Source organism: Hemitrygon akajei, chromosome 6, assembly GCF_048418815.1.
Source record: "Hemitrygon akajei chromosome 6, sHemAka1.3, whole genome shotgun sequence".
In the NCBI taxonomy this organism is placed as follows: domain Eukaryota; kingdom Metazoa; phylum Chordata; class Chondrichthyes; order Myliobatiformes; family Dasyatidae; genus Hemitrygon; species Hemitrygon akajei.
The window spans coordinates 37,864,295-37,889,718 of record NC_133129.1 but is presented as its reverse complement, the minus strand read 5'-3'; the positions used below and the strand labels follow the sequence as shown (position 1 = coordinate 37,889,718).

At 39.3% G+C, this 25,424-nt stretch overlaps 1 protein-coding gene across 2 annotated transcripts in view; it reads left to right on the top strand.

Moving 5' to 3' along the window:
* Positions 1-18,634, top strand: part of pdlim3b (PDZ and LIM domain 3b) — a 64,005-nt gene extending 45,371 nt beyond the window's left edge. The window contains exons 4-7 of one of the 2 annotated variants that reach the window (XM_073048155.1): positions 4,982-5,052; positions 15,004-15,137; positions 16,591-16,702; positions 17,864-18,634. In XM_073048155.1, the coding sequence (XP_072904256.1) occupies positions 4,982-5,052; positions 15,004-15,137; positions 16,591-16,702; positions 17,864-18,059 (513 nt within the window). In that variant the 3' untranslated portion in view covers positions 18,060-18,634. Of the gene's footprint in view, positions 1-4,290; positions 4,479-4,981; positions 5,053-15,003; positions 15,138-16,590; positions 16,703-17,863 lie in introns of both variants that reach the window. The other variant, XM_073048154.1, reaches the window with a different exon arrangement.
* Positions 18,635-25,424: the final 6,790 nt, after the last annotated feature.

Here is a 25,424-nt window from a genome sequence, read left to right as displayed (position 1 = left end):
AAGGGCCTCTCAGTTGATCTGTCCATAGTTGCATTCTGTGCTTGTCAGTGATCTTGAAGCTAACATAATAAGGCGTTTAGATCCATCTTTCATAGTGTGTGTCAAAATGGCTCCAATGCCATAAAGGGACGTATCACACGCCCATCTGATAGGCAGCAATGTGTCATAATGGGTGAGCAGTTCATCTGATGTGATTAGCCTTTTTCTTTCCTTGAATGCTCTTTCACATCTTTCTGATCATTCCCACTTCACTCCTGTCTGCAACAGTGTGTTCAATGGGTACAGTATTCTCGCAATGTTTGGGAGAAACTAGTGGTAGCAGTTTACAAGGCCCAAGTATGACCTGAGTTGCGACACATTTTCCGGTTTGGGTCCCTTTAGCACTGCTTCAGACTTCTCTTGTGACTTATGTAAGCCATGCTTGTCAGTGACATATCCACAATATGAAATTTCATTCTTGAAAAACTCTCACATCTCTCTCTTTGCATGCAGACAATATTTACTCAGCCTAGTAAGCACTTTACCAAGGTTCTGGAGGTGCTCTTCATCACTTTTGCCAGTCACAATGCTGTCATCAAGGTAACATTGTGTTCCTGGGATACCTTGGAGCAGTTGTTCCTTTGCCCTTTGCCAAATTGTTGGAGCTGATGCAACGCCAAAGACGAGACAATTATACTGGAACAGTCCCTTGTGAGTCTTGATAGTGAGGAACTTCCTGCTTGACTCCTCAATCTTCATTTGCAGATAGGCTTGTGACAAGTCAATCTTTGAAAACCTCTCCCTGCCTACCAAAGACACAAAAATGTCTTCTATTTGTGGCAGGGAATACTGCACAGTGTGCAGCACTGGGTTGATGCTCAACTTGAAATCCCCACATATCGTAATGGCTCTACCCTTCCCTTTCTTGATCACCAGAAAAATGGGCACAGCCCAATCACTGTACTCAACCTTGGAGAGAATTCCAGATGCCACTGCTCTCTGAAGTTCAGCATTAGTTTAATTAATTTTCTGTTCACTTCTGGTGTAAGCCATACTGCTTGACTCTTGTCAGTTTTCATGTTGTAAATCTCAAGGCCACTCAGACCAGTGTCACTATTATCATTATCATATTTTTTTCATCAATGGCATACAGACTAGTGCTCTCTTTGAAACTGCAATTTGATGTTTTATCTTTCTACCTTCCCTGTGCAGTCCACTTATTTTTGTCTGCCAGACACGCTCATCATATGTGTCCTACTTTTTTACATTTTCTACAAGTTTTGCTTTTAAACCTGCATTTGTCTGGTGTATGCGAGCCCCTGCCACAATGGTAACATAATTTGTTTGGCCAGGCAGAATTCTGTTTAAACATTGCAATTTTGTTCATGCTCACTTTCATTCCTGACTGCAACTCACTTGCATCTCTGGCTGCCGTCTCTATTGATACTGCTCTTTTAAATGTGAGTTGTACTTCAGTTAGGAGACATTTTCAAATGCTTTCTTGAAAGATTCCACAAACTAAACAATCTCTCAGTGCATCATAAAGTCCATTACCGAACTGACAATGCTCAGACAATCACTTCAATTCAACCACATAAGCTGTAAAGAATTTCCCTTCCATTCGATCCTGCTTGAGAGACCTAATGCATTCTGCATTCAACAATGGTTTTGGTTCTAAATGAGCAAAGCTCATTTTGGCTCATTTGGTTGGAGCAGTTAAATATCAAAGCTTTTTCACCAATTGAACTCACTTTTCATTGGCTATTTCATTTGCTTCAAAATACTGTTCAATTCATTCAGTATACATCAGCCAGTTATCTGTTGTGCAATTGAACATGTCTATCTTTCTGATGTAGCCAGCCATTTCTACTTTTTATTTATATATTATTATTATCAGCTGGTACTCACTGTTTATGAAATAATAAATTTTGTCCATTTTCTGCCTTTTATTTTAACTCAACGTCTCACTGCATTTGAACAAGTAGATAATCATCTCAAGTTTGTTTTACAGTTTACTCATCACTGTTATGCTTTGTAACTCCGAAGCATGAAACTAATTTATAGGAACATAGAAGCATAGAAAACCTACAGCACAATACAGGCCCTTCGGCCCACAAAGCTGTACCAAACATGTCCTTACCTCAGAAATTACCTAGGGTTACCCATAGCCTTCTATTTTGCTAAGTTCCATGTATCTGTCCAGGAGTTTCTTAAAAGACCCTATCATATCCACTTCCACCACCATCACTGGCAGCCCATTCCATGCACTCACCAGTCTCTGTGTAAGAAATTTACCCCTGACATCTCCTCTGTACCTACTTCCAAGCACCTTAAAACTGTGACCTTTCATGCTAGCCACCTCAGCCCTGGGAAAAAAAACTTCTGACTATCCACACAATCAATGCCTCTCATCATGTTATACACCTCTATCAGGTTACCTTTCACCCTCCATTGCTCCAAGGAGAAAAGGCTGAGTTCACTCAACCTATTCTCATAAGGCATGCTCCCCAACCCAGGTTACATCCTTGTAAATCTCCTCTGCACCCTTTCTATGGTTTCCACATCCTTCCTATAGTGAGGCAACTAGAAATGAGCACAGTACTCCAAGTGGGGTCTGACCAGAGTCCTATATGGCTGCAACATTACCTCTCGGCTCCTAAAATCAATCCCATGATTGATGAAGGCCAATGCACCGTATGCTTTCTTAACCACAGAGTCAACCTGCGCAGCAGCTTTGAGTGTCCTATGGACTCGGACTCCAAGATCCATCTGATCCTCCACACTACCAGGAGTCTTACCATTAATACTATATTCTGCCATCATATTTGATCTACCAAAATGAACCACCTCACACTTATCTGGGTTGAACTCCATCTGCCACTTCTCAGCCCAGTTTTAAATCCTATCAATTTCCCGCTGTAACCTCTGACAGCCCTCTACACTATCCACAACACCTCCAACGTTTGTGTCATCAGCAAATTTACTAGCCCATCCCTTCACTTCCTCATCCAAGTCATTTATAAAAATCACAAAGAGTAGGGGTCCCAGCACAGATCCCTGAGGCACACCACTGGTCATCGACCTCCATGCAGGATATGACCCGTCTACAACCACTCTGTGCCTTCTGTGGGCAAGCCAGTTCTGGATGCACAAAGCAATGTCCCCTTGGATCCCATGCCTCTTTACTTTCTCATTTTTTATGTTTTAAGAAAAATGCTGGAGCTGGGGCTAACTCGTGTACATTTAGTTTTACTTTAGAGAGGCGCACATATGTGATGTGGTAGCATAATGGTGTATGCCATTCCTGCACCTTTACGTATAAACCATAATGATTTATGTAAAAAACAAAGAATACTCTATCAAACAATATACTTAAAATATTACTCAAATTTCACTAAATAATGAACATGCAACAGATTGGATGTGTACACAATGTTTCAAATAGTGGGAGAGTGTAACACTAGAGGACATGGCCTCAGAATAGAAGGACCTACCTTTTTAACAGAGATAAGGAGGAATTTTTTTAGCCAGGGAATGGTGAATCTGTGGAATTCATTGCCACAGGTGGGAGGCCAGGTCATAGGGTATAGTTAAAACAGAAGTTAATATGCACTTAATTAGTAAGGGCATCAAAGGTTATGGGGAAAGGACAGGGAAATAGGTTAATGTGAAAGATAAATCAACCAATGGCAGAGCAGACATATTAGACCAAAAGGACTAATGCTGTTCGGATTGTTATGGTCTAAATGATCTGTAAACAATAATATTCCAGTCTACAATAGTAACATGATTGATATAATTGAAAAAAGAAACATCACACATACGGACAGCAGTGCTCTCAGGATAGATCATTTTAACACCTTACAGATTGTATAAGGAAACCTGTAATTGTGTTAGCTAATTCACTAGGCAGATCTTCCAGTCTATGCCTACTGGCTACAAGATGTGCCGGTAGACAATAATGAGATACTTTTTCTCATAAAATTCCCTGGAAAAGGAGTCACCTCTCTCCCCACACTGGCAGGGTTCATCCTATGCTGAATTTAGCTTTTCCATTCTCCATTTGATCAGATTTAGTGCTTTTAAGTGAGAGTTAATGCAAGATCTTCATTTCATTACCTTTACAGAGGCTGTTAATAGTTATTACATGAAAGTAATACCATTTGGAAGTATACATTTTAAGAGGGTGGGATTGAAGCAAAGCTATTGATAAAGTAACCTTTAGCAGCATACATGTTGTGTGGCTGCTGCTGCTTATTAGCCTCAGCATGAATTGTAGCCTTGTGTATTTTTGTGCCCTTTCACATGCAGGAAATCAAATCTATTGGAGAGTCCCATAACAGAAAAGCCCAGCCATTTCTTGCAGCGGGAAACATTGATGACAAAAGGCAGGTAGTGAGCTCAAGCTATAACACTCCAATTGGCCTGTATTCTACTGACAACATACAAGATGCCCTCCAAGGACAGCTACGAGGCATGATCATTGAATCACAGGAGAAGTGAGTATGGGTTTGGATCCTAGTGAGTCTCTCTGTCTTAAACTGTTCAGGTTACACAGTCTTTGTCTTTGTTCTGTCCAGCTCTTGCTACTTGTATCGCAACAAAATTAATTCTTCACTTTTGTGGAAGAAATAACTTTGGGAAAAGGAAACAATTTTATATATATATATATATATGCGACAAGACGAAACAAAGGAAAAGTTAATCTTACCATCAGTTATGTGATTGACAGTGTCAAATAATATCAAAAGTTTATGACCAAATATCTCAGTGACATCCTTAATTTGGGAACCCTTTGTATTTAATACCTAAATATAGAATTACAGGTAAGTTTTTTCTTGTTGCAACATAAAATGTATTAAAGTTTTAATGCTGTGGTGATAGCAATTATATAATCACATGATATTAAGCTTCATAATGATTCCTTAGTTCAAAAATGTAGAAATTAGATATATATTTTTTCCAACCCAGCTGTATTATCTTTAACCATTTTTCCTTACAGGCACTAGGCTACTTTGAACACAAGTTTAATACCAGACCCAAACCCTTCTCAGTAGTTTCCACCTCGAGCAGGTTTTATGCTTTATCTTTGACAGATTGCATGCATTTCTGCCTTGAATGTTGTTTCTTACAGAAGAGGACCAAGGGAAGTGTTCATTGTACAAATACACTATACCATGAAAATGAACCAGTTTAATTAATACATGTCAGTAACACTGTTAATATAAATTCTGAAACCTATTGTTTTGAAATATCCTACATGCCAAAGTGCTTTTTCCAGCGAAAGACAAATGGTTTTGTTGTAACTTTGATTTTTGTTACTTGTTTATTATTTTTGATTGTTGCATGTTTCAAGCAAGTTTAAATTAAGTGTTCAAACATTGATTTTCAATGTACATTAGTTTCTCCAAGGGAAAAAGTACGTTAGTCCCTTGATCCTCTGACATACTGTAGATATTAGAGTACAGGACCTAAGTGTCCAGTAAACATTCCCACATGTTTCAAACTGTGTTGGTTTATTGCTGTTTACGAGCACAATGGGAGCATGTTGCACTAAATTTTGGTGAATGCTCGATTTGTTGTTGATGTATGTCCAGCAGTTTGCCTCTTGATCCAATATTACTAATAAAGAATGAGCCTTCAAATCTGAAATAAAAGCAAAGTGCAAGAAATGCTCTGCATGTTGATTAGCGTCTAAGGTAGTATTATAATGTAAGCCAATATCTACGTATCTAATAACACTGGTACATTCATTCTATACGGTATTCATAAACCTGCTGTGTTCATGCAGTAGATGACTAAAAATATATTTTAATTTTACAACACATTCATGAATCTATTTACAATTCACCCTTGAATGTTTTATAACAAAATCTTGCATTTAATAGCACCTTAACATAGAAAAATGTTATAAATTTCTTCACTGATACATAATCAGACTAAGATTAATGAGTTTTTAAAGAGGCTGTGAGAAGAGGTGAATCTGTGTAATTCATTGCCACAGGTGGCGGTGGAGGCCAGGTCATTGGGTGTATTTAAAGTGGAGTTTGATAGACTCTTGATAAGTCAGGGCATGGAAGGTTAAGGGGAGAAGGCAGGAGAATGGGGTTGAGAGGGAAATGGATCAGCCATGATAAAATGGCAGATCAGACTTGATGGGCCAAATGGCCTAATTCTACCGCTATGTCTTAAAACAGAGGGAGAGACCTACATGGAAGGAATTTGAAGACATGAAAACTAGATGACTAAAGGCATTGCTGGCAATGGTGTCAATTGCCTGCATCAGAGGGGACTGATTTGTAAGGCTGGAACAGGTTCTAGTCATTGGGAGATGACCAGTTTATAAGGCTGAAGTTTAGCTCAATAGAAAGGGACTGAGAATGAACACATAAAACCAAAATTGCAATATTGTAGGGAAATCATAAATAAGCACAATATTATTTGCACTAAACATTCACAAATTAACATAGCAATCATAAATCAATTGTGCAAATTGGAACATTCACAAAACTGCTACAGCATCAATACATTAGGAAGCCTTTTGAATTAAGACCACATAACTGAAAATCTAATATGAACATTTATATGCTACTATTTTACTAATTATTACATTTCTATTAGGTTTTTACAATATTAATTCAACAGACATACAAAACATGTTATTGTTATTATACGATGTACATTAATGGTCTAATATTTTATAAATCCCAGTCATTAATGTGATAATTTGTCAGTAACCTCCAATAGAAACCCATGGTTATAATATTATTTAAAGGGATCAAGTTAAAATGACAATAGAAACACAGCGAATTTCTCTTTAATAGCTATCAAGATATTTCACAGTTCAAAGTAATTGTAAGCATTCTTATAAATTGAATCAATGTGTATGTTTAATTTCAGAATCAGAATGTTTACTAATAAAGATAACAATGATTGTATTATCCATTACAATGGAAACCATGGTAATATTTAAATTTTGAATAGAACCATGTGAAATTAAAAAGTACAGTAAATTTCTGATAAACTGGCACCTTGGTGGTATGGACTGGCAGATTTGCTGAACACTAGATGTTGTTCTATTAATGCCCCATCATACTGTTAATTCTCTGTTACACAATAGTATAATGTTCTTCTGAGTGCACTAGGTGATTTTAAAGAGAGTGTGGGGAACAGAAACCAGTGCGCTTAAAGGCAGCATGAGTAGGGGCCTTGCTGATTTCAAAGGGATTCTGTGAGGCAGTGCTTCAGTGTGTTTAAAAAGAGCTTGTGAAGGAGCCTTGTTGAATTAAAAGGTCGGGTTGGAGATGTGACTCGGTGGGTTAAATGCTGAACCATTGATATTTCAGTACAACTGAGTAGCAGATGAATGGAGTATTAATGTAACAGCCCTGCATGTAGGATAGGAGCATGATTTGCAGTGAATCCTTAAGATATTGCACTGTAATGCAATTCACTAGGAAAGTAGAGACTTGTATTGCATGTTACTCTGTCCTAAACTGGGGAAAACCATTCAGCTGACTCTAATAATGTTTGAAAAGTATGGTACTCAGACATTCTAACTATTCTAAAAATGTAGTTACTTTGTTACAAAAGTAAGATAACAAAACAAACTAACAAAAGCCAATGCATTAAATTTGCAATATCTCATTCCCATTAATCCAAATACATCAACTTCATAAGTTTTTGAAGTTGCTTTCTTAAGGACTTGCATTCAAGTCTTTGTTTATTAAAAAAGAGGGACAGGGATACTGCACCTTCAATTTACATAGTTATTACAATAAGCAACTTAACCACATATTTGTAATTTTGGCTTCACATGGAAAGCATCCATATTTTAATCTTGTCAGTAAAAAGAAATCACACAGAGTGATCGAGCTGTATAGGACAAAAATGGGCCTTTTGACCCATAAACCCATCAAACTCTATGCCGAACTACACTAATAAATTTGCTCACATTAGATCCATATCTTTCAAAGCCATAACTATCCAATTGTCCATCTAAGTAACTCTGACAAGTAGTGATTGTATCTGATTCACCAGCTCCACGGACAGCAAGTTCCAGATATCAGCCAATCTCTGTGTAAAATGAACTTTCATCTTTAAATCTCATTCCTCTCACCTTAAGCATATAGTAAATCCTCTTATTTTATTAGCCTTATCATGGGAACATGACTGAATATCTACCTTATCTATCCATTTTGTATATTACTGTCAAGTCACCCCTCAGTCATCCTGGGGAAATAAGCCCATTCCTTCTAATCTCTCCCCATAACTAAAGTCCTCCAATCTGGGTAACGTGTTGGCATGCACTGTGGGAGAACACTGGCATGGCATTCTGTTAGCAACCTACTCCGTTATTGGGCTGGAAGATGGATGGGATGGGTCATCGGAACAGCATGGGAGCATAGCAGTTAGTGAGATGCTATTACAGCTCAGGGCATTGGAGTTCTGTACCAACATCCTCTGTAAGGAATCTGTACATCCTCCCCATGGAATTCCTGGCTTTCCTTTGTGTGGTCTGGTTTACCCCCACTACCCAAAGACATACCAGGTTAATTGGCTATTGTATATTGTCCCATGATTAGGCTAGGGTTAAATCGGGGATTGCTGGCCCACGGCTCAGTCTGGAAAGGCCTAATCCATGCTTTATCACTAAACAAATAAATAAATAAATTTTGTTCAGTTTGCTTTGTTACTCCAAAGTTCTATGTATCACTGTTACAAATCAATTTCATTTCCTCCTCTTCCATACTCCATCCTAAAGGGTATGGTATATTTTGGAAGTTAGACTTCACAAAAGTGGAGAATATTCATTTCTAATAAGATGCAGGGATTTGCTTTCCTGACTGTATACGCTGCAACCTTTTGCTTTTACAATCAGAGATGGTTATGTACAGAGGCATTTACCATCAAGTTGCAATACAATTTCTCATGGTAGAATTGCTGTTCTGGAGTCCTATCATAGTTCTATCATTGAGAACTTCCTCCTTAAATAACAGTGATGAATAAGTGGGAACAACTGAACAACTGAAAATGGAATTTGTTTCCAGGTAAAAGCTTAACTGAATTTGATAATGTTTTCCTTCTATAACTTCTGCAAATTTGCACCATGTCAATAAATATTATTTGCACTCTGCCACCCTTGAGGCCTGTATCACATCTGCCATGATCATATTCAATGGCAGGGCAGGTTTGAGAGGCAAAGTTGCTTAATCCCCCTGCCCCTCCTATTTTTCTGTGTGGAACTCTCTGTGTGTAACCTGACTTCCACATTCCCAATATCAGAATGGCAACTATAATTCAGAAATACTTTGTTGGCTATAAAGTGCTTTGGAATTCCTGCCAAGGATATGAAGGCTGCTAAATAAGTGCACACCTTTCCTTGCATACCCGAATTAAAGATTAATAAAAACAATAAGTCCTGTCTTAATTTTTTGTTTACTTCAGCACATTGCAGAGGACTCGCATATCATCGTCAAAATAACACAAATGTTTTCTTTCCATTCCTTATTGCCTAAAGTTACACTTAAGTTCTCAGTTGCTTTATTTTTGCATTTATCCAATACATTTGGCAATTTCCTTCTTAAATGTGGTGATCATTCAATGATTTGTGCGCAGTTACAAATAGGAAAAACACGTGTAGGATTCCTTTGGTGGCTGGTATCATTAGCTCTAGTTAATTGCCAAAATGAATAACAGTGGAGCAAGATGGAGCTTCTAAACCAAGAAATGGCATATTGTATTCAACTTCCCATGCAAAAGTACTGTGAAGATACAACTACATTAATATTTGTTTCACATGTTGTTTTACTTTCACATGTACTTAATAGAAGTTTACCCTTGAAATATGTGACTTGCCAGCTTCCTGTTTGTTTTAAACTGACCTTTGTTATTGTATATTGTAACATGATTTGGCTTTCAGCAATTCTATGGGAGAGGTATGTGGTCTGTATAATGACAGACTTCATTTTCTGAATAAGTTTGTAAATGTAGCTACTGCTTAATGATGCATTATCTGGAAATATGTATTAATTGTCCCATTTCAGGAAACTACACATGTTATAATGCTGGAGATGCTGCCTGTTGAACGATGCTTAAACCAGGAAAACTACTGGGCTAGTTAATGTAACTCTCATTCCCTGCATTTCAAGATAATTGTTATACTTGGCTAACATATCAATGTTCTGAACTCTGCACAGACAACTCTATTGTATAACAGTCTTTTGTCTTCACTATTACAAAAATCACACATCTGCATTCTCCTTTCCAACCTCCTGCATAAATGCATTGGGAAGATTTAAATACTCATTGGTATTCTCATGATACAGTTTCCCCAAGCTCCACAATTCAAATTTCAAAAAGTTGAAAGTAGATTTATCATCAAAGTACACACTTGGCACCATATGCTGGTCTGAGATTCATTTTCTTGCAGGCATTCACAGTTAATACAAAGAAACACAATGAAGTCAATGAAAATCCGCACACAACAAAGGCACACAACCAATGTGCAAAAGACAACAAACTGCAAATATTAAAAAAAGAAAAACTAAATAATAATAATAAATAAATAAATAAGCAATAAATATCGAGAACATGAAGAGTCCTTGAAAATGTGTCTGAGGGTTGTGGGATCAGAACTGGAATCAGAATCAGAATTAGGTTTAATATCACTGGCATATATTGTGAAATGTACTGTTTTAATGTAGTATATAATACAAAAACTATAAATTACAAAAATAAGTGTACATATCTTTATATACATACATATATTTAAATTAAATAGCAGTGCAAAAAGAGAGCAAAAATAGTAAGGTCGTGTTCATGATTTCACTGGCCATTCAGAAATCTGATGGTGGAGGGGAAGAAAAGGTTCCTGAAATGTTGAGTGTGTGTCTTCACGCTCCTGTACCTGCTCCCTGATGGTAGCAATAAGAAGAGGGCAAGTCCTGGGTGATGGGGGTCTTTAACTATGGATGGTACCTTTTTGAGGCATCGCTTTTTGAATGTGCCCTTGGTGTTGGATAGTCTAGTGTCCACAATGGAGCTGGCTGAGTTTACAAATTACTTCAGCTTTTTCCAGTGGCAACCAGTTAGAATGCTCTCCATGGTACATCTGTATAAATTTGCGAGTGGCTTTGGTGACATACCAAGAGTCTTCTGGACTGCTAATGAAATATAGCTGCTATTCTGCCTTCTTCAGAATTGCTTTAATATTTTAGGCCAAGAATAGACCTTCAGAGATATTGATACCCAGGATCAGTGTTGGGGTGAGTGAAGTTGAGTGATGATATCCCATCTGGATCAAGAGCCAAATAGTTGAAGGGTAATAACTATTCCTGAACTTGGTGGTGAGGGCCTTGAGGCTCCTATACTTCAAGTTCAAGTCTATTGTCATCTGACTGTACCTATATATAACCAATATACGACATTCCTTTGGACCATGGCATACGCGCACGTTGTGTATCACACTCAGCACATAAACCAATATATTACTATAAATAAATTAATAAAATATCATTCAAAATGTGCGTAGTAAAGCTCAGTGCAGGTAAACAATAAACAATTTGCTGTCCTAGTGGGGAAACCTCAGTGGTGGCTTGGTATCATTAGTCTCACAGCCTGAGGGAAGACCCAGTCTGGCAGTCCTAGTCTTGATAGTTTTGTACCTCTGTGATGGCAATGAGTCAAAGAAGCTGTGAGATGGGTGGTAGGGATCCTCAACAATTCTTTGGGCCCTTCATCTGCAATGTTCCCAGTAAACAGTCATAGAGTACTACAGTACAGAAACAAGCCTTTGAGCCCATATAGTCCACGCTGAACCATTAATCTGCCTGTTCCCATTGACCTGAACCTGACCCATAGCCCTCCCATCCATGTACCTATCCAAATTTTTCTTAAATGTTGAAACCGAACCCATATCCACCACTTCCACTAGCAGCTCGTTCCACACTCTCACCAGCCCCTGAGTGAAGAAGATCCCCCTCATGTTCCCCTTAAACATTTCACCTTTCATCCTTAGTCAGCATGGTTTCCTTAAGGGAAAATCTTGCCTGATGAACCTGTTGGAATTCTTTGAGGAGATTACAAGTAGGATAGATAAAGGAGATGCAGTGGATGTTGTATATTTGGACTTTCAGAAGGCCTTTGACAAGGTGCCACACATGAGGCTGCTTACCAAGTTAAGAGCCCATGGCATTACAGGAAAATTACTGGCATGGTTAGAGCATTGGCTGATTGGTGGGAGGCAACGAGTGGGAGTAAAAGGACCCTTTTCTGGTTGGCAGCCGATGACTAGTGGTGTTCTGCACCACTAGTGGGTTTGTGTTAGGACTGGTTCTTTTTATCAGTGATTTAGATAATGGAATAGATGGCTTTGTTGCCAAGTTTGCGGATGATATGAAGATTAGTGGAGGGACAGGTAGTGTTAAGGAAATAGATAGGTTGAAGAAGGACTTAGACAGGTTAGGAGAATAGGCAAGAGAGTGGAAAATGAAATACAATGTTGGAAAATGCATGGCCATGGTCACCTTTTCTCTATAACTCAGGTCCCCAAGTCCTGACACATTTTTGAAAATGTCACCATTAGGGGGAGGGATACTCTGCTGATCCTCTCAGCAGTTTTTACTGGCTCCTGTAAGAGCTTGCAGTCCAATGCCTTGCAGCTTCCATACCACACAATGATACAGCTGGACAGGACATTCTCGATGGTGCTCCTATAGAAAGTTGTTATGAGCCTTGTATGCCTCAATCTCCTTAGAAAATGTAGACACCACTGTTCCCCCTTGACCAATGAGAAAGTGTTGTGGGTCCAAGTTAGATTATCCATTATCTACACACCAAAGAACTTTGTGCTCTTTTCTCTCCATGGCAGAGCCATTGGTGTGCAGTGGAGAATGATCGACCTGTGACTTCCTGAAGTCCACACTAATCTCTTTTGTCTTGTCCACTTTGAGAGTCAGGTTGTTCTTCTCACACCATTTGACAAGCCTCCCGACCTCCCCCCATCAATGTTGAGTCATCATTGTTGCCGATGATACCTACCACTGTAGTATCATCAGCGAACTTGATGATGCGGTTTAAGCTGAATCTAGCAGTGCGGTCATGAGTCAGCAATGAAAACAGCAGCTGACTGAGCTCACATTCCTGGGGGACACCGGTGTTCAGCGTGTTGAAGCTTTTTTCTGATGGCAGCAATGAGAAGAGATGGTGGGGGTCCTTGATGATGGATGCTGCTTTCTTGCAACAGCGCTTAATGGTGGGGAGGACTTTAGTCATGATGGGCTGAGCTGTATCCATTACTTTTTGTAGACTTTTACATTCAAAGGCATTGATAACACCATGGAATTTAAAGTTTCTGACCTTCTCCGTCTCTGATCCCCTGATGCGGATCGCCTCATAGACCTCCAGTTTCCTCCTGCTGTAGTCAATAACCAGTTATATTTCTCCATAGTAACACATACAAAAGACCTGATGAAGGATGTTGACATGAAACGTCAATTCTTTATTCCTTTCCATAGATGCTGCCTGACCTGGTGAGTTCCTCCAGCATTTTGTATGTGTTACTCTGGATTTCCAGCATCTGCAGAATGCCTTTTGTTTATTTCTCTAAACATGTTTTTAAGCAAGGCTAACCTTTACTTTTTGCCTTTAAGATTAAAATATTGATTATTATAGTTGCAACAAGAGATTTTCTGTCACTCCAAATTACGTTAACAATAAGATGGGTGTCACTTTATTGCAGAAACACCAAAAGAACTAAAGGTATGAAGGAAATTGAGCACCATTCCTTGGGGCAAACTAATTAGCTAGAGACCTTGCTGCTTTTAACTTTTAGGGACTTTAATGATCCAAAGATAAGGTAAATGATGATAAGGTAAGTGTTTGTAATCACAATGCAGATGAGTTCTCAAAGTGCATCAAGGACTGTTCCTTAGCTGTAGTTCCAACAAGAAAGAATGCCAGAACTGCTTCTGAATAAAGAAGCAAAACAAGTAAGTGATCTAAAGGTAAGAAAAGCACCTAGGCAATAATCACCAAATGTTATTTAAGTCATATAAAAATCTATAAACTGAAGGTGGAGTCATTAAAAGTGTTTATGGATTGTCAAATAGTACTTTTCAGTTGGTACAAACTAGATTAATTGAGTGGAAATATATTGCCAATTATGCAGTGACTAATTATGGGGTATTTAAATCAGATACAGTATTCATGTAATTTTCTGTTTTGTGGCAGTGGTAGAGTGCAATACATAAAATTTACTATAAGACATTAAGAAATATATAAAATGGAGAGCCAGATAGTGAGGTTGTGTTCATGGGTTCATTGTCCATTCAGAAATCTGATGACGGAGGGGAAGAAGCTTTCCTAAATTGTTGAGTGTGTGTCTTCAGAGTCCTGTACCTCCTCCCTGATGGTAGCAATGAGAAGAAGGCAGGTCATTCAGGGTGGGATCCTTAGTAATGGATCTATTCCTTTTTGAGGCATCGCCTTTTGAAAATTTCCTTGATGAAGGGGAGGTTGGTGTCCATGATGGAGCTGGCTTGACAATATAATTAAATGTATAAATAAAAATATGGAAATGTTCCACTAAATGTCATACTTCCTCCAAATTTGTTGTATTATTCACTAACATCTGCAAGAGTCCATTATCCTTTCCAGGTGTGGGGTGTTGCCTCTTCATAGGCCTCTCAATATACTAGCAGTATACTTGAATGGAATGGTGCCAACTGATCAACAGGGATCCTACTGTATCATCAAAGGCCAATTTTATCATTTGTTAATATTACATTCTGGCATTAACATTCTAAATGTAGCTCTTTGTTCATGCAGAATATCTACAGAATGAAAATTAAGGTTAACAGTAAATATTAGATGTTCAAAACTGGAAAGAGGACAAAATAGAGATTTATCAATTGCCAAATATTATTAGAGTCTGCAAATGCTCTCTCTATGGTCTTGCAACTTTTTGCTTTAGTTGCTTTACTCCATTATAAACTCTCTATTGTTTATCATCAACACATACAGAGCTGAACCAGCACCAGGAGTTCAACACTCAGAGGTTTACAAAATGCTGCACAACAACCAAGAAGAAAGTAATGAACCAAGGCAATCTGGGTCCTTCCGAGCAATCCAAGATTACTTGGAGTCAGAGGATGGTGGTGAGCAACGTTTAATTATTTACTCTTTTAGAGATAGAGCGCAGAACAGGCCCTTCCGGCCCAGTGAGCTACACCACATAGTAACACAACTACTTAACACTAGCCTAAACATGGGACAATTTACAACGACTAATTAACCTACTGAACAGTATATTTTTGGACTGTGGGAGGAAACCAAAGCACCTGGAGGAAACGCATATGGTTCATGGAGATAACATAGAAACTCCTTAGAGACAGTTCCAAAATTGAACTCTGACCTTCGAAATGCCACGAGCTGTAATAGAGTCACATTAACCACTACACTACTTTGGCATCCTTCATCTGTATTGGCAATGGTGTTGCATTTGACTGTTTAATTCTTAGATTGGACTGTTTAATTGTTATTTTCTTTGCAGTTGAACAATTAATTATCTGCTTATATTTATATAATTACTTATATACAGTTTAATATGCCTCTAGTAGCTATACAAAGTATAATCCTGGAAAGTTCTGGAAGCTTCTTGTTCTGCATTATTGGAATAAGTCATTGGTTGACTCTTATCTACAAATTTGAATGGAAATTTCCCTCTCTCTGTAGTATAAAAATGGCTGTCCCATTCTGGGTGCCATCTTAGCATTTTGGTCTGTTTTTCTTTAAGCCCTTTGCACCTAACTTATGCTTTTGCTTCCTCTGTTCTGTCAACACTATATAAAACATTTGTGAAGCAACAATTTTTGTGCCTCGTTCCTGACATCCGAAAATACCTTTGATTAGAACACCAGAATCCACCAGTGTCAAGCTTGCGGACTCCTTTGATTAATGTCACGGGATGTTTAATCTCTGTGTCTGGGCACCTGTCCCACTGTTGTTTGTAACTTACAATGATGGAATTCTCAGGCTGTGACACTGCAATGCTCATATGTTGGAACAATTGCTTCAGTTCTATTCAAGTATAGTGACACATGAAGAACATGTGGAAACAATTTGACATTCGAATCAGGGATGTGTTTATTTATTTACTTATTGAGATGCAGCACGGAATAGGCCTTTCCAGCCCTTAGAGCCAAGCCACCCAGCAATCCCCCCAGTTTAACCCTGGCCTAAACATGGGACAATTTACAATGACCAATTATCTTACCAACCGATACGTCTTTGGACTTCTTTGGACTGTGGGAGGAAACTGGAGAACCTGGAGGAAACCCTCATGGTCACGGGGAGAACGTACAAACTCCTTACAGACAGTGCCAGAATTTAAACCAGGTCTGTAAGGCATTGTGCTAATCATTCTGCTATCGTGGCACCCTATTGTAATACAGCCTTTGCCTTTGTTTCACTTGGTAGCTAGTTAGGCTGTGATATTAGCAGTGCATTGAGGTAAATCTGATTTGCTGAACCTTAGATTGTTCAACAGGGTTCATTTTTATATTTTGAATATTTTTTAAACCTTCTCTAATTCTGTGCGAACTGACAAAGGTAATCGTCCCGTGGTCACCAGAAGTGTGAAGGCTCCAGTGACAAAGGTGGGCACCTCAACAGGAAGTGTTCAGAAGCTGCCACTCTGCGATAAGTGTGGGAATGGAATAGTGTAAGTATTTTTATAAAAGAATAGGTTTACAGTAACTGCACCAACATGATGCTTTTACAAGTTTAAAGTTTTCTTTTGTTATTATTTTCAACAAATGAAAAATGTTGAAAATAGGCCTTATTTCTTTCAATCATTACAGGGTAAGTGTTGGTTTTAATTCTCAAAAAATCTCTATATGTGGGAAAGGCTCAGTTAGTTTGGAAGTATCAAATGTAATTCCTCTATTCAAAAGAAGGAAGGCAGAGATTATAATCAAGTTATCTTAGCATTTATCTTATGGAAAATGTCTGAAACTATTATGAAAGACATTTCAGCAGGTGTTTAAGAAAAGATCAATGAAATAGGGCAAAACCGAAGTGGTTTTGTGAAAGGGAAATCATGTTTGACCAATTTATCAGAATATCATGTGACATAGATGGATGTACTGTACAAATTTCTGGAAGGCACCTTTAAAGATACTGCATCAGTGGATATTAGCTAAAATGAAATCTCAGTGCAGGAGATAACATATTGGCACGATTGAGGATTGGTTGACTAACAATTAGACAGTGGATATAAATTATCTTTGTTTACTTAGTAAAAAAGAGATGAAGACTGGAACCTTAAGTTTACAATTTTTATAATTGACTTTGATGAAGACATTGAAGATGCAGTTGCTAAGTTTGCAGATGGCACAAAGAAATGTTGGAAGGATAGTTATAAAACAGAAAAGATAAAGATCAGCTAGATTAACTGAATCGGTAAATTTCTGGCAAAAGGAGTATAACATGAGAAAATGTTCAGATTTGGCAGAGAAGATGTGGGGGGAAAAGCATATGGTGAAAGATTGCAAAGCTGTGAGTTGTAGAGAAACCTGGATGTCGGTACAATATTCAACATAAGTTAGTATTCACGTTCAGCAAGTTCAGGTATTTAGAAAAAGATAACAGAGGCAATGTTTATTGTAAGGGAAATTGAAAGCAGATGTTAAGAGGTTATGCTAAGATATATAGTGAATTGCTGTAGAAAGGATATAAATGTATTGGAAGCAGCTCTGAGGTTTACAAGTCTATTGCCTGGAATGGGTGATTGTCCAATTCTCAGTTTCCAAATCACAAGATGGAATACTGGCATTGATTTTGAACTCTAAGCTTCTTTTTTTATAAAATGTTTACGATGCAGTGGGACAGTTGTCAAAGCCCGTGACAAGTATCGCCATCCTGAGTGTTTTGTCTGCTCCGACTGTGACATGAATCTTAAGCAGAAAGGCTACTTTTTCATAGAAGGACAACTTTACTGCGAAGCCCATGCAAGAGCACGCACAAAACCACCCGAGGGATATGACGCCATGTCCGTTTATCCAAATATGAGAAATTAAATTTTACTGCAAAGATGTAAAAAACAAAGTAACAAAGAAGATCCATTATCATGAGAAACCTTTGCTGTCGTTATTAATCCTCTTACAGTAAGTGCAAGTGCTTTTCCACAACGAGATATATTTTCCAACTACAACTTGCTCAGTTAGTCATGTTAGCAGATAGATCTTGTGGAGCTAGCAGAAATAAAACTACTGTATACATTGCAATGTTGATGCAACACATTATATAAAGAACTTTGCCTGTGTAATTACAACAGTTAAATCAATAAAATTGAAAGAATGTATTGTACACTGAGTGCAGGTAATATAAACTGAACAACCAGCCAATTCACTGCTGAACTATTACATGAATAGTGAACCATTGTATTAGCATACATCATACTTCATTGGTATTAGTTAATAAAACAGACATCATTAAACTCTTGTATTAGTTCACATAGATTGTGTTCGGTTTTATATGGAGTACCAGTTCATATGCAGTTGGCTTGTTAGGTTTTATCCTCTATCCAGCTCGAGAATGTTAAAATTGTGAAAATGTTACTGCTATAGATAATAAAAGCTATTGTTTCAGCTGATTTGTCAGTCTTTGTGTGTAGTTTTTCAATGATACTGCTGTATTTCTTTGTTATGCTGTAAATGCCCACAAGAAAATGAATGTCAGGGTAGTAAATGTGACATACACATACATACTTCGATAATAAATTTACTTTGAACTTTGATCAGAACCAGCTGAAAATGACCCCACAATTAAAATCCAGCTCCTTTGTATCTAACAGGTACCAGAGTAAGAAGGTAATCCACACACCTTCTTCTTAAACGTATCAGTCTTACCACAGACCTAAACAGGAACTAGCCACGTAGTCGAGGGGACAATATTTCAAATATTTTATGTCATCATGAGACCATCACACCATAAGATATGGGAGCAGAATCAGGCCATTTGGCCCCTTGTGTCTGTTCCACCATTTCATCAAGGCTGATCCAATTTTCCTCTCAGCCCCAATCTCCTGCCTTCTCCGCGGAACTCTTCATGCCCCACCTAATCAAGAACCCTCCACATCCATCTGTGGCAATGAATTCCACAGATGTATCACTCTCTGGCTAAAGAAATTCCTCTTCATCTTTCTAAGTGGACATCTCTCTATTCTGAGGCTGTGTCCTCTGGTCCTAGATCCCCCCACCATAGGCAACATCCTCTCCAGGTTTCTATAGATCCCTCCCCTCCATTCTTCCGAATTCCAGTGAGTGCAGGCCCAGAGCTGTCAATGGGTCCTCATGTGATAATATTTTCATTCCCAGAATCATTCTCATGAACCTTCTCTGTACCCTCTCCAATATCAGCACATCCTTTCTCAGGTAAGGGGCCCAAAACTACTCACAATACTGCAAGTGAAGCCTTACCAGTGCTTTATTAAGTCTCAACATTACATCCTTGCTTTTAAATTCTAATCTTTTCAAAACGAATGCTAATATTGCATTTGTCTTCCTCACCACAGACTCAATCTGCAAATTGTTTTTTCCACATACTTTTTAGGGTGAAGGTAGCAACCAAGTGATAACAGAGTCTCTTTTGCTCCTTTATTTTCAGCTAGTTTCTCAGTGGGTCCGCAGCCAAAGAGGAAGAGGCTTTCTCTACTACGTTCACATCCGCCTGCCCAGAACTTTTGAGCACGGATAATATGAATGTGGCTTCTTTCACTTAGGGCACTAGCATGCAGGGTTTCCCCAGGGCTATTTACCGCCTAGCCAATATTTGATTATAAATTGCCGAATAGTCTCATGTTACCATGTTACAAAATTAGTCTAAGCAGTAAACACAAAGTACACTGCAGATGCTGTGGTCAAATCAAAATGTACAAACAAGCTGGAGGAACTCATCAGATGCTGCCCAGCCTGCTGAGTTCCTCCAGCTTGTTCGTACGTTTTGATTAGTCTAAGCAGTGCTTGCTGTTTGGGCCAGGAACTTCACCCACGACATGCAGAATCCACATCTGGTGGCTGAAGGTAACTTCTGCTTGGAAGTGCCTGAGTAAATTCTAAAGAGACATTAAATGTTATTGTGTTTCACTCTGGGGAAAAAGGATTTTTATGCAGATAAGACTGAGAAGAACAGCACCATACAATGAATACTTTATGTCATATTGCACAATGTAAGCAAGGTATTTACATTATGTATTATTCCATAAAAATGAAATAGGTAAGCCCAATATGCTATAGGAGAGTAAATTTCATAAAGTGAAAAATTACATAAACCTGCACAGTTTAATTCAATACATTATTATTGCAGTTTTATGCACCTTACGACAAGGTACATTGACAAAAAGCCAGCAAAGGGATGTTGCAGAATCATCAACAACAGAGATTCTGCAACTTCTGGAAATCCAGAATGATCCACACAAAATGCTGGAGGAACTCAGCAGGTCAGGCAGTATTAACGGAGAGGAATAAACAGTTGACACTTCAGGCTGAGACACTTCATCAATCCTCAAATCAGATCTGATGCAGGAATTGAGATCCCACTGTAACATATAGAAAACATGCAGATAATGAGGCAAGGGGAAGAGTAATTTTTAAAAATTATTTCACTTTGAGCCATTTAAAAAGTACTTAAATGCTTGGCTGCTCTAACAGAAGCCAAGCTTCTTCACCCATACCACTTCTCAGCATTGCTTCCTATTATGGAATCAGAGTGTTCAGGGCTTAAGACCATAAGAGACAGGAGCATAATTAGGCCATTCATAGCTGATATATTATCCCTCTCAACCTCAGTCTCCTGCCTTCTCCTGTAACTTTTGATGCCGAGTAATCAAGAACCTATCAAGCTCCGTTTTAAATATACTTTATGACTTGGTCTCCACAGCTGTCCATCACCACAAATCCTTAGATGCACCACAATCTGGCTAAAAAAATTCCCCCTCATCTCTGTTCTAAGTGAATGTCCCTCTATTCAGAGGCTGTGCCCTCTGGTCCTAGACTTGCCCACTATAGGAAACATTCTCTCCACATTCACTCTATCTACACCTTTCAGTATTTGATACGTTTCAGTGAGATCCCCCCTCATTCTTCTAAACTCCAGCAAGTACAAGCCCAGAGCTATCAAATGCTCCTCATACATTAACCCCTTCATTCCCAGAATCATTGTCTGGACCCTCTCCAATGCCAGCAGATCCTTTCTAGTATAAGTGGCCCAAAACTGCTCATAATACTCTAGGTGTGGTCTGACCAATGCCTTATAAAGCCCCAGCATTACATCCTTGCTCTTATATCCTAGTCCTCTTGAAATGAATGCTTTAATTGCATTTGCTTTACTTACCACCGACTCAGCCTGCAGGTTAACCCTTAGAGAATCCTGCAGTGATGCACACAATGTCATATCTGTCAATCTCTAAGCTACAAGCTCTTCTGAATTTGTCTCATACAAACTCTTCTCCCTCCTGCCATCTGGCAAAAGGCACCGAAGCATTCGGGCTCTCACGACCAGACTATGTAACAGTTTCTTCCCCCAAGCTATCAGACTCCTCAATACCCAGAGCCTGGACAGACACCAACCTACTGCCCTCTACTGGGCCTATTGTCTTGTTTATCATTTATTGTAATAACTGCACTGTTTTGTGCACTTTATGCAGTCCTGGGTAGGTCTGGAGTCTAGCGTAGTTTTTTTTCTGTGTTGTTTTTACGTAGTTCAGTGTAGTTTTTGTACTGTTTCATGTAACACCATGGTCCTGAAAAACATTGTCTCGTTTTTGCTATGTACTGTACCAGCAGTTATGGTCGAAATGACAATAAAAAGTGACTTGACTTGACTTGACGTTCTCCATATACAGTGTGCATTCAAATATAACACCTTCAGTCCCGTGTTCACCCTTTTCAACTTTGCACCCATGTTGCACTGAAACTCATCTGACTGCCATTTTGCCCTAACATCTCCCTGTCCTTCCTCACAGTCTCACTACACACTGCACCTACTTGAATACCAACTGTCTCATTCTCAGCCCGGTTCCCAACCCCCCTGCCATATTAGTTTAAACCTTCCCCAACAGCAATAGCAAACCTACCAAATGGCTTAGCCTTTGTTCTGTCCTATCTGAGGGCATGATAGGGTACCTGAGATCTTGGTATCTGATTTAAGGGTAGAGAGACCAGGGATATTGGCCCTTAACATCTATACGACGGCCTTTTATGGTCCGGTCCGGAGCCTGCATTCCGGTTCTTGATCCGGTCCGCAGACTCTGGACTCTGGGTCTTGTAACCGTCCCTCGTTTCGCCCTTGAGCCCAATTAGTCACACCTGTGGATCATCTTGGCTTGTTTGGGCTCAAAGAGGTGCACCTGATGTCCATCGGCTGACTGTGTATTTAAGGGGCTCTGGGACTGAGTAGAGTGGGGGTTGTCCTGTTTATCCTGGCTTGGAGTAGCCACTGTAAAGGTGAGTTCTGTGAGTAAGTCTGACAGCCACCCTGGACTGAGCTCCCTTCCCTCTGTTGGGTAAGTCAGGCTGGACTGCTGTTGCCTGGCGGAGGGCTCTGCCCCTTCCTATCCCTCACCTCTGATGGGTTGTGCCCTGTGACCTGCCCAGGCCCTTGTGTTCCTGCCTGGGATGTCCGGGCCCTGTGCAGGAGTTATGTGGCCTGCCCAGAGAACTCCAAGACCCTGCCTGAATGCCGAGGTCCTCCTCAGAACTCCAAGACTCTCTCTGAACCCCAGAATCACCTTGAATGCCACATCCCTCATGCACGCCATGGTCTCCACATATTGTCTATCGTTTAGTTGTTCCTGTCCTGCCCCTAGTACTTCAGTGCCTGTGTCCTGCACTTGGGTCCAGTCTCACGTCCCCTTATGACACGGCCAGCATATAAGGCCCAGTGAAGTAGCTGGGATTACCACAATCTGATTTGTTTGCTTTTATGGCAAATTTGAACTGATACATTATCACTACTGTCTTTCTGTTTTGTTGATATCTGATATTGGTTGATAGGCTATTACAGATGCTGGGAGTCTGCAAATGACAAACACTCAGGTGGTCAGGCAGTATCTGTGGAAGGAGAAACAGAGTTAACATTTCAGTTAGAAAGCTATTCCACATACTTCCAATGTTTTTGTTTTTTTTTAGATGTCTTCTTTATCCTGTTCTGATTCAAACCAGAAGTATTTCTAATGCAAGTAATTTAATGTGGTGACTCAACTAAAATATACTCAGTTCCTTGGGTTTTCCTTCCATGAGAGTATTCAAGAAGAATTTCCCCTGGTAGACTCAGGATTTGTTGAGGTTTCTTGCTTTTTCTTTGTTATGAGTGAAAGGGTATTCAGTCTCTCAGTGCATAGAGCCATACAGTCTAGCCTTCCTGTGACCAAGGTGCCATCTGTATCGTTCCATTTGCTCATGTTTGGCCCATATCCTCACCTTTCCTATCTATATACCTGTCCATGCGAATGTTTTTTTAAGTGTTGTACCCATCTCACCACTTCTCCTGGGAGCTCATTCCTTATAGACACTACTGTCTAGATGGAAAACTTGCCCCATGGATTCCCTTTAATTCTCTCCCCTCTACCTTAAACCTGTTCCCTCTAGTTTTGGAAAAAGATTATGAATATCTACCCTAACAATGCTCCTTGTATATTTTAAGCTCCTTGTTTCTCAGACTACCTTCACACCAGGAAAAACAGACCCAGCCTTTCTAATCTCTCCTTATAACTCATGCCCTTTTTAATATTCATTCAATGGGCACGGGCTTCAGCATTGCCCTGAAATGCCATTGGCAAAGTAGTAGTGAGCTGCCTTCTGCTGCAGTACTTGGAGAGTGGGAAGCTACTAGGGAGAGAGTAGCAGGGTTTTGAAACAGTGAGGATGAAGGAATGTCAATATGTTTCCAAGTCAGGATGTGTGTGTCTTGGAGGGTAACTTCCAGGCAGTGCATTTGATGTCATTGTCCTTCCAGCTGGTAGAGGTCATGGGTCCAGTTCAGGCAGCATTCAATCTGACCATGATATTGGTATGCATTTTATATAATTCTGTATAATTTACTCCAGTTTTTAAGCTCCATGTTATGAATAATAATTACGCAATAATTAAATTTGGGAGTGACAGAGATGGAGGTTACAAGTAAGAATGTGTGAGAGAGAATACAATAGGTCAGAGAGAATAGAATAGACAGTAAGAGAATAGAATGGAGGAGAATAACTGTGGGAGACTAATTACTCTGAGAACCAACCATGGCAGCAGTTTCTGGCTTCTGCTCCCTTCCTTTCCAGATCTCGGTCCAAGTCATCAACTGTTCATTTTTCTTCTGCTACCTCAAAATTTCCTGAATCTGCTGAATCTCCTGAGATGCAGTGGGCAGAGTGCACATGGAAATATAAAACTTACTTGTTATTTGATCTCCATGACATAGACAAATAAGCAAAATTGAATCTGTTGATTGCTGAGACTGATTTTTTTCAACCTTTCGTCCTTTACAGTGACAGCTTTTGAAACTTGCTCCAATTTGCACTGAAGGCAACAGAGCTTTACATAAGCACATTGGCACTGTATTCTTGAATGAGGTTCAACTAACTGAAAAGCTGTTAACTCTGTCTTTGATTGGCTCACACTTACAACACTTGAATAATTCCACCTCCTCCAAAATTCTAGCTGGTCATCACCTTTCACGGTTTCTAACAGGCTCTTCATGAGCTGCAGAATCTTATTTTAAAAGGCATTCTAAACTGGCACAGGATGCAGTGCTCTGCTTCTGGACAATGGGTAGTTCTTTCCTTCTAAGATACTTCTCTGCCTGTACTGCAAATCAATTTTGAGTTGAATATGTAAGTCAAGAAAATGTAACGTTATCACTTGCGAAACACACCTAGAATCAGTTTGTCCATGTGTGATCAAGACACTTAGTATAGAAGCATAAAAAGGGATAGGATTAGGCTATTCAGCCCTTTGGGCAAGTTTTGCTATATAATGTGATCATGGTCATCCACTTTAGTACCCTATTTCCTCCTCCTCCACATCCCTCCATTATAGGAAGGACATCGTGCAGAAAAGGGTCACCAGGATGCTACTTGGATTAGAGGGCACACATTATAATGAGAAGTTGGAGAAACTTGGTTTTTTTTCCCCTCTCTGGAGCAGCAGAGACTGATGGGAGATCTGGTAGAGGTTTATAAGATTATGAGAGGCATAGATGGAGTAGACAGACTGTATCTCTTTTTTTCCCATGTTTGAAATGTCTAATACCAGAGCGCAGGCATAAGGTGAGAGGAGGTAAGTTCAAAGGAGATGTGAGGGGAATTTTTTTTTTTACACAGAGAGGAGGGTGCATGAAATGTGCTGCCCAGGGAGGAGACAGAGACAGATAATATAAGATCTTTTAAGATTCATTTA